We start from the raw sequence: 10,094 nt of genomic DNA, 5'->3' as shown, positions 1-10,094 counted from the left end.
CCCTTAGAAGATGAGTTTGACAAACTGTTCACTTGAGCATCCATTAAGCCCAGATCATGATCTTTATAGTTAAAAATAAATAAATACTGGTTCTGCTCTCTCCTTTCCCTCCTTTCTCATCTCTGCAACTGGTCCTTTTCCGCTCTCTTCAAGCTGATCATAATCCAGTGCCATCCCATAGGGGCCAGGCACACGCAACCATGGACACATGACAGATCTGCACACACATGGTAACTAAGGGCTACTGGTGGTTTCCAGGGTTGGTGGCATGACTGAAGTCAATGGCCCTCCTTGCCCTTTGCCAGACTTTCCCTGGATCCCAGAATAGGAAGCCCCTTACTCTTCTGGTCTCCTACATACACCTCATTTTTTTCCTTCATCTGGCCATCTCTGTGGAGGGTTGTGTCTTTATCTGTCCCCATGAACGAGTGGTGGGTTCCTAAACAGGCTCGCTATCCCAGGGCTCCCCCAAAGCACCTGGGACACAGTAGGTGCTCAGTAAATTTGTACTGAATGAAAAGGTGAGGAAGGAATGCAGATGTCCCTTTCGCTGATTCCGGTCTTGCCTTAATAACGGCCGATACCATGCATTGCATTGCGGGTGTGTTTTCTACCTTATATAAGCTTTCCTGCTCCTTCTCTCTTCTGGGTCTCCCTCCATCTTTTCCCCTTGCTTTCTCCAGTCTGGGTCTCTGCCTAGGGTTTCTGGGTGGGAAGAAGTGATGCTCCCACTCCAAACATACCAAACAATGGCAGCTTGAACCAAATCCTTTGTAGCTCTGAACCTAGAGGATGTTCAGAAAGCTTGAAAGATTTGTGCACCCTGGGTCCCCCTTTACATGAGTGGCATCATACCAAACAGCCTTACAGTCCAAAGGAAGGAAAATACTGTGCCCTGGACATATGGGACTGGCTCAGGAATACACAGAGCCTGTCACTTGGGAAGTGGGACTGGAAAAGACACGGCAGGGTGTGTGGCAGAGAGCTGGATACTGGGGTGGTGGGACAAAGGGGAACCAGCTCAGCTTGAAGGGCCTCACCCAGAAGAGCCCTGCAGTAGAAGTCCACTGCCAAACTCCTCTGAGATGGGGTGAATAGAATCGATTTTTATTAACCCTTACCATCCCTCTGAATGAGGAGATATTGGCGTTGATTGGGCCATCATCAACTCTCCCATGGCCTACAACACTCTCCTGTCACTTCCTTTGGGACTGCCTCTGCTCAGCTCCAGTCATGTGGTGCTGGAAGAAACTGTCAATCATGTTGGGCAGGGCCTCGTGGCCAAGTAAAGCCAATCATAGTGCTCCATGCACCTGCCAGGATGGTTTGTCCAGGGCTGGACACATGACCTGAGTTGAATGATTCAGAGCTGTCCCTGGTACTCTGATGTTTTCTGAGCTTCTTTACTTACACTTGAGACACCTTGGGAATATACATGTAGAAGCCTGAGGGAGGAAAGCTATCAGGCTAGGAGAATAAAAGATGAGAGAAGGGAAAGAGTGAGGGAGAGTAAACATGAGCTCAAGGCTTCTGATTCTTGGGTCCAGTGTTTGGACTTGCTCTCGTGCCTGCATCCCAGATCCCCAGGATCCTTCCAGTTAGGCTCCTCTTTTCCTTGAAGATAGTTGTTGTTTGGCTCCCTCACACCTGTGGTTCAGAAGAGGTTCTAGATCCTGCCCGATTATGATGCACTTCCTTGAGTCAAACAGAGGCACTGATTCTCATTAGCACCATTGGGAATGGAATCTTTTATTCTACTGAGAATAAGGCTTTGCAGAGCACCAAGCACAGTTCACTACCATCTCTGGGTGGGAGTGCCCTATGTCTGAGTGAGTGTGCTTGGAGTAGGCCTGACTGATTCCTGAAGCAGCCCCAGCATTTACACTGCGGGAGCCAGGCCAATCCTGTTGCTTCCCCGATCATAAACTGAGAAATACAGCCTCAGGAAGACGTCACCCAGGATCCAGGTCTCCGTCTGTCTCCAGATCTGTGTTCTCCCACCAAAAGTGCTGAAACATATACCTTGAGAACTCTGGGGGAGATAGGAATACATCCCAGTGAGTCTGATCTCTTATCTGTCACTCCCTTCAGTCTCCAGGGCCAACAGCTTCTTGGTTTCATTTCTCTCCTTTAGTAAGAACCAAATGGCTCTCTCAGCAGCTGTGGAAGTGTGGTGCCCATTCAAAAAGAGGAATGGCTGAGACACGTGGTTGCCCTCAGGGAAGGGTGTGGCAGAGGAAAGATAGGAGTTTGGGATTAGCAGCTGCAAACTACTAAATGGAGGGTGGATAAACAACAAGGTCCTACAGGGAACTATATGCAATATCCCATGACAAATCATAATGGAAAATAATAGGAAAAAGAATACATCCATATATACACACACATATACACATAATATATATGTGTATATATATATATGTATATAAAAACATATAAACAAAACTGAGTCAATTTGCTGTACAGAAGAAATTAACACAACATTGTACATCAAGTATACCTCTGACACATGCTCACTCTTTTCTCTGCAGGCAATGCCTTTTCTTCTCCCACTCCCCCAGATACTGCTCTTTAGCACTGAGCTCAGCTTCTCTAGGAAGCATCCTTCAACCCAGGTTGTGCTGGGTGAATTACCCTGGTGTTCCTTTTGTTTGAAGCCCTCATCACTCCTAATCTGGCCCCAGCACTCCCTGACCCAGCCTCTGGCAGTGCCATTTGCATGGAGTCCAGTGTAGATTTGCATCATCCCAAGGAGGCCTCCTCATGCCGCCATGAGTCTCGGGGTTGCCTGTTGTTGAAATCCTTGTCTTCCTCAAAGCCTTCTTTGAACTCATCAGTCTCCTCTGAACTCTCATTGGGAGCTAACCTTAAACCTCAACCCTGTGCTGGGGCTGTGCAGTCACTGTGAACCCTTTCCTCACATGAGCATTCAACCTCCCCACAGAGGGACCTGGCAGCCAACCTCCCAGAGCAGGAACCGGGTCTTAGCAAGGTGAAGTGTGGTCTAGGGGAACCATGGAATTGATCATCCAACCAGGACAAGTTTGAGATTGGAAGGGAGTCTGTTAGTCATTATGGTGGGAAAACACACTGAGACTGTCCCCAACAAGCCCACTTGTCACTTGGCCTGTTTCAGGGATTGGGAAAGCTGACTCTTCAATTTCATCCATCTTAGGGCTTTGGTGGAACGGAAGCTCTTTGAAGGTAGTGACCCTAAATGTCCCCTCTCCTTGTGCCTCACACCATGGTGGCACAGGGTGGTGTCTCCATTTATTTCAAGATGATGGATGTCCCAGAATGTTCTTATCCTCATGGTGTTGACTTTGTGGGCGGCCCTGGCCCAGCCTCAGGGGCTCAGCAGCATCTACAGGGGTGTGGCTTGGCCTGAAGAAGGCCACCTCCTCCCAGCAGCAGCCCAAGGGTTTCTGCAATGCCCAGGTTTGAGAACCATCCTCCTGGGTTGACCGCTTACCTTCCAGATGTAGGCTTCAGCAGGCACTGGGTAGTCATTGCCATTGATGGTGAAGATGATACTAGGCAGTTGCCTGATGATGTTACACGGAACCACATACTGTTAGAGAAAGAGAAGAGTGGTTGACCAGGTGACCCCTGGTATGTGGAGATCCTCAGAGTGACCCTATGCCGTGTTCCTTCACCTCTAGACCAATACGCCTGGCGCTGATGAGCTTCTGGATGGTGTTGACCAGTTCCAGTGGTCCAAGCAGCATTGAACCTCCGGTATCCAAAATGCCCTGGCAGCCGATGAAACAACCAACAGTTATCCCATTCATGGTGATGCTGTGAAATAGTGGGAGAAATTGGGCACCAGGATCACTCTGAAGTCTCCCCCACAACTGACCTTCTCTCTGCCTGTCTCCGCAAAAGCCCTTCAGCTCATCTCCTCACTCTGTTTTCCTATGCTCTGGTCACATTATCTTCTTTGTCTTCTTGACATGTTCTGGTAGCGCTTCCTGGAGGACACCCATCCCATTTATCTACTTAATTTCTTCTCATCATCCATGTTTTACCTTAAATGTCACTCTTCCAGGGAAGTCTTCCAGGGAAGTCAGACTAGATCAAGCTCCTGTCTTGGTCACACTGTGTACACTCATCCTCATGTGTAGCAAGTACCAAAGTGGTAATTCGTTATGTATGCGACACATTTCTTGTACATCTGCCTCACTAGATGTAAGGGCAAGTGGTATCCGCAGCACATCCCTCAAGTGCCCCTCACACATTGAATGTACAATGTAAATTTGTTGAGTGAATGAATGAATGAATAAGTGAGTAACTGTGTAGGTGAAGAAATGTATGAGGAATAACCAGAGTCCTTTGCATTGTGTCTGACAAATAATAGGTCAATGCACATAGTGAAGATAGATGTTCTGTGGGGCAGCAGATGCTCAGAGTGTTGAAGAGTTGAAATCAGGCTGCCCTGGGAGAGGCTGTTTTCCAGCTCAGCCCTCACACTCAGGTCAGACTCTGAGGCACACAGCCAGGTGATGCCCACGTAGCCCAGGTGTCGTCTAAAGGACCCATAAGCTTCTGTCTAAGGGTATCACACAGAATCCCATTAGTTATTGCCCCTAGTTCTCAGGCCATTCCTGCATCCCAGCTTCCTGATTCTCTCTGTCGCAGCCTCTGCCCTACTGTGCCTGGAATGGGGGTTTCGATGGCATGGGTAGTGGGAGTGTTTCTTTGTATGAGATGCTGTCATGTCTCAAGAGTGCAGCCAAACCCTCTCCACTGCTGGTAAGCTTCTCCCTAAGGAGAAGCGCTACCATTTTGTCCGGGACTTTCCCTGTTTTTAACCTAGCAATTTTTGTACTAAGAATTCCTTGGGGGCCGGGTAGCTCTGGATAGTTTGTTATCTTATCACAACCCTGTTCAGGCTGGTGAAATTCTCCCTGATCCTGTTTTCACCACAGTTTAAGGTCCTCAAACCATGCCCTCTGCCTCACAGCACAGTGGGTGCAGCCCTCCCTGGGCTGCACACACCCCTCAGGACCCTGTTCAGGACCCTCATCAGGGCCCTGGTCAGGAGGCCTGGGGGGATTATGAGCCCATGGGTAGTGAGGGTATCTGTGTGTCTGCCTGTCTGTTTGTGTTTCTGTCTGTAAGTGTATCTGTGTGTGTGTGTGTGTGTGTGTGTGCGCGCCTGTGTGTCTCTCTCAGTGTCTGTGTGTGTTTGTGTATCTGTGTTCCTGCGCATGTTTATATATGTGCCAATGTGTGTGTTTACATGTGAATCTTTGTGTGTGTTTGTGGGTGGAGTGTATGAGTCTGTGTGTGACTGTGTGTCTGTATGTTCATTTGTGTGTTTCTGCATGTGTCCATGTGCACGTGTGTGAGCATCACTTGGAGTGGCCTCAGAGGGAGAGACCTACCGGTTCATGGTTATCTGCCAGAAATGTGTCCGGGACACTGGTATCCACTTGAGCTCTCCTTTGTGGTAACTGTGGTCCACCCCACCAAACATCACCATGCTGCCATTCTGCTTCCCACTGAGGAAAGAAGGAAGAAGGAGGGCTCATTTTATGAGAATAACACCACTCACGGTCAGAGGGCTGTGCTTATTCACACACCAGTGGCAGGGCCAGGTGTCACCCTGTGGCTATAGTTATGTTGTGCTAGACTGTCTCTCAGGAAACTTCTTTATCAGGTGGTGTAAAACTTTTTATGAAACTGAAAGCATCTCACACCCGATTTAGAGAGAGGTCTTGTCCAGTTCAGACTTACTTGCTCAGGTAGAAGGCAAAGATAGGCTGAGGAATCATGCCTTGTGTCTTCAGGTTGTCGAACACGGGGGTGATCCCTGCCTGTGAGAGGCTGGGGAAGCCCAGGCCCAGGACGCCATCAAAAACGCAATTTGTGAACCCAATCAGTTTCTGGCTCAGACCAAATGCCTGGCCCAGGTCAATGAGTTTCCCGATCTGTGGGAGAGGAGAGTTTTGCCACTTAAAGTTTTCGGAAAGGGGACTGGGAATGGGATGGTGCGGTGACCCATTAGCACCTCAGAGTAGACCTGAGGCCTGCCTCTTCCCTGGCTGTACCTCAGAAAGTTAGATCAAGCTGGGACAGGCTTTCAGGTCACATTTGTGCAGGGCTGTGGATTTTAACCATCCCCTGCTGCTCCTACACACACCATGTGAAGTGAGTCAAACTGGCCTCATGTCATCTGTAAAGTTGGGGAAACTGAGAATTAGGACAGGACCTAATGATTCCCACTTGAGGGTAAAATGAGGAGAGAACAGGGTAGTCTTCTCTTTGGCATCACTATGATCAGATGACACCAATAAACAGAATTCATTGCAATGCATTGGTGATTACGCAGCTGCCCAGGAGGAAAGAAGCCCATTACAAAATGTCACTGACAGGTTTCTTATGAAATTCTGCCTGGAAAACATGCCTGCATGCGTGTGTGTGTGTGTGTGTGTGTGTGTGTGTGAGAGAGAGAGAGAGAGAGAGAGAGATTTAAAGAGTACTCAGTCCCCTTGGGGGAGGCAGGCCATAGATTTTATTGGTCTCTCAAAGGCCCCCTAGAGTTAGAAGACATTTATCAGATCCTTCTGACATTGGTGGTCCCCTGCTTTCCCTTCCAGATGCCTGAATCCCTCAGCAATCTCAGCAGACCAAAGAACATTTTAACCTCTCTGCAAATATCTCACACGTGCGTGAAACCTAACTGGCCACCCCAGCTCCACCAAATGCATGACCTTGGCAAAGCCCTTGCTCTCTGCACGTCAGTTCCATCTTCTCTATGATGGAGCTAATCATAGTACTTTCTGTGTGGGTTTGTTTCAGGAGTAAACACATTATACCTGGAAAGTGTCCAGTATATTCTGAGAATAGAAAAGTGGGTGCTTTTTCCCCTCTCTCCCTGCTCCCAGCAAAATTAACCTTGAGCTGATCATGGGCAAAGGAGCTGCAAATCCACACCCAAAGACACTCTCTGTGTTAGCCATTCTGGGAGTTTCTATGTAAGCACTGGCACTGTTTGCCCAGGAGCAAGTGATGTGGGGTCGGGGACAGCCACTAGGGTACTGTGGTAATGGCAGGCCCCTCCCAGTTGGTACTGCATCTGTTTCATAAGCAGTGCTCACTCCCAGGGCCAGACCTGACTCTACTTCGGGCTTCCACTTACCCGAATGGTGTCATAGACAAGGAATCCATCAATCCCTCCAGAGGTGTATTTCAAGTTAATGGGCTGGCCTGAGAGCCGGCAAGTGGTGGACAAGTGAGGGTTAAAGAGCTTGTGCTTACCTGCAGACACAAGTGATGAGTATCCCTCAGGTGCCAAGGATGGAGAAGTGAGTGGGAGGGGAAGTATATGATCAGCTGTGGGTGGGTACTCACGGCATGTGGGACTGTAACAGCGGGTGGAGTGCACCCAAAAATCAGATGACCCGGTGTCGAAGACAACACTGAACTCCTGAGGGGGTGTTCCAATGGTGATGTTTCCCATGTAGGCCAGCTAGGGACCGAGGCAGTGTGGTTAGGGCAGGCCTGGCTGCCTTGGCCAGACTTGATTCCCTGAGTGCTGCCTGCCTTGAGGTGTCCCATATCTCTTGAAATCATTTTGAAACGATCCCACCTCACATCTTCTGCTCAGGCTGCTACTTTCATTTGATCTTTTTTTTTTCCCATGTGCAGTCTTAATTCACTAACCAGGTAGCAAACTCACGTCAGTGCAGCACTAGAGCAGAGTCTTAACCACTGAACCTCCAGGGAAGTCCCAGTGCCTCCATTTGAGAAGCTCTCCAGTCTCCCTTTCAGTGTTTCCTTCTCCAGGTGGTGACCCTAGGTCATCCTAGGACACTTCCTCTAATGTCAGACCATGTCACTTATACCAGACAGTTGGTCCTTTATTGGACAGGTATTTACTCTCTGCCTATCACTCAGGCTGGCCTATGCATTCTTGAAGGAGACATGAGACCTTTTTTAAAATCAATAACAATAACCAGAGTGTTAGATTTTTATGGTATCACAGACCATAGGGCTCAGTAACTTTGTTCTGGTGTCCTTGGATCTGCAGAGGATGACCTTCCTCGGCCTGGGGTTTCAAACTTGATGTGCAGTTGGCTTTATCTTTTGATCAGACATGGCTCACCTTTCATCTGTGACTCTGCAGCTAACTTAGATCAAAAAGAACAATCTCCCCCAAACTAATGACTTATTGTTGGCACAAAAATGGATATTTACTTGCCCACTTGTCATTGACGGGCCCAGTCACCACAGACAAAGAGATGAGAATGAGAGTCCCTTTTCCTTTTGGAATGAGGTCCCTGTTCCCCAGTGTTCCTGCTGTCTGCAGGAGCCTCAGCCCCAACATCAAGCCTGCTACCTCCAGGTGAACCCCAGTGCTAGGGCAGAGCCCCAGGGGGCGCTGCGGAGCACCATCCTCCCCCCACACTCACATCCAGGTGGTTCTTCAGGGGGTGAAGGGTAGTATTTCTGTCATCAGCAACATTCTGGGCCCTGTTGTCAGTGTTGTCATCCAGGAAATTTGTCAGCAGGTTTTTCTCTCCGAACGTCTCTCGCATGGTCTTCACCTTCGTTAGAGGGATACTTTCATGTAGCATTGTGAAAAGGAAACAAAGAAGGGGCAGCAATCAGCTGTCCTTGTTATTGTATGACTGTCTTACCTTAAATTGTAACGGTGCTGTGCATTTTCTGGGAATTTTTATGTGTCATGTTCTTATCAGGACGCCATGCAAAGACCAGGGCAAAAACCTTGATTTGAATACAATTTCTGTTGTGTAATCTTGAGTAAGTCATATGACCATCTGGAGTCTCTGTTTTGCCATCAGTCAAAAGGTGGGATACAATAACCCGCATCCCCGTTATGCACTGTTGTGGGTATTAAGTGAGATGATGGATATAATGCACCTGATGTGTAGGAAGACTTGCCAATGACACCCTTTGCCATTGCTATTGCCATCCCACTGTATCTTTTTCAGAGAAGCTCTGGGACGCAATTAGAATGGGCATCAATATCTTCTTTTTACAGGTGAGAATTTGAAATGCAGGAAGTTTGTGACTTGGCTGTGGTCACACTGTTTGTTGGAGGTAAAAGAGCCTAGACGTAGCCTCAGTGTTCTTTCTCCTGTGCTCAAGCAGAAGAAAGGGGTGAGAGAGGAAGCTAGGAGATGGGGTAAAAATTAGGAAATTAAGAGGCTGGGGAAGCAGGGAAGAGTCAAAATAGAAAGAAAAAAAAACTCTGAGAGCTCTGTATGCACAGAGACAGCCAAAGAGATGGAGAGAGAAAGGGAGTCACAGAGATGAAGAGATAGACACATTCACACAGAAATACAGAGAGAGCAGAGAGAAGACAAGAAGCAAATACAGGAGAAATGCTCTTCCATAGGGCCACACTTACAGTTGCAGATGCTGTGCATTGAACATTTCCAAGGAGTGCCATTTTCACATAGGCCATGCTGTGACTGGCTCCCCCCAGAGCTGTGGCAACCCTGAAGGCTGATCTCACGCATCTTGGGCCCCACAGTGCCCCTGGCAAGATACTCATCAATAAGTGTGAGTTATACTTGAAGAGTGTCAGGCAAGGGCTTCCCTGGTGGCACACTAGTAAAGAATCCCCCTGCCAATGGTGGGAACACAAGTTCAATCTCTGGGCCAGGAAGAACCCACATGTCAGGGAACAAGTATGTCGATGTGCCACAAAAACAGAGCCTGCACTATAGAGCAGGTGAGACACATCTACTGAGCCCAGGAACACAATTACTGAAGCCTGTGCACCTACAGCCCCTGCTCCACAAGAAGAGAAGCCAACACAAAGAGATATGTCTGCATTGCAATGATGAATAGCCCCTGCTCGCCACAACTAGAGAAATCCTGTGCTAAGCACAAAGACCCAGTACCGCTTAAGGTAAATAAATACAGTTAAAAAGAGAGAGAGAGAGAGAGAGAGAGAGAGAGATTGGCAGGGAATGATTACATTCCGTTCTAAACATTTGGGGTTGAAGAATAAGGGGACAAGAAAAGCACCAGAGAGGTAATTCCACTTACAGTCTCTGTACTTACATGACTAGGCACTCTGAGAGGGCCACCAGGCTGAGGATCCCAAACCACTTCAT

At 48.3% G+C, this 10,094-nt stretch overlaps 1 protein-coding gene across 1 annotated transcript; it reads right to left on the bottom strand.

Moving 5' to 3' along the window:
- Positions 1-1,879: 1,879 nt before the first annotated feature.
- Positions 1,880-10,094, bottom strand: LOC130849351 (pregnancy-associated glycoprotein 2-like). Its single transcript, XM_057728172.1, has 9 exons — positions 10,042-10,094; positions 8,418-8,568; positions 7,357-7,474; positions 7,145-7,263; positions 5,740-5,933; positions 5,388-5,504; positions 3,657-3,798; positions 3,473-3,571; positions 1,880-2,032 (listed from the first exon to the last, which is right to left on the bottom strand). Exons 1-9 carry the CDS (start codon positions 10,092-10,094, stop codon positions 1,880-1,882), a joined length of 1,146 nt encoding a protein of 381 aa, XP_057584155.1.

Source organism: Hippopotamus amphibius, chromosome 3, assembly GCF_030028045.1.
Source record: "Hippopotamus amphibius kiboko isolate mHipAmp2 chromosome 3, mHipAmp2.hap2, whole genome shotgun sequence".
In the NCBI taxonomy this organism is placed as follows: domain Eukaryota; kingdom Metazoa; phylum Chordata; class Mammalia; order Artiodactyla; family Hippopotamidae; genus Hippopotamus; species Hippopotamus amphibius.
Note: the sequence above shows the minus strand (reverse complement) of the source record. Positions and strands in the feature narration are given on the sequence as shown.

Bases quoted from the DNA above. Each gene is read 5' to 3' on its own strand.
- LOC130849351 (XM_057728172.1), bottom strand. From the start codon at position 10,094: ATGAAGTGGTTTGGGATCCTCAGCCTGGTGGCCCTCTCAGAGTGCCTA. The intron at 3,572-3,656 runs GTGAAGGAACAC...TTTCTCTAACAG, and splicing joins CCAGGCGTATTGGTCTAGAG to TATGTGGTTCCGTGTAACAT. The intron at 2,033-3,472 runs GTAAGCGGTCAA...TATCTCCCCCAG, and splicing joins CTGAAGCCTACATCTGGAAG to AGTTCTCAAGGTATATGTTT.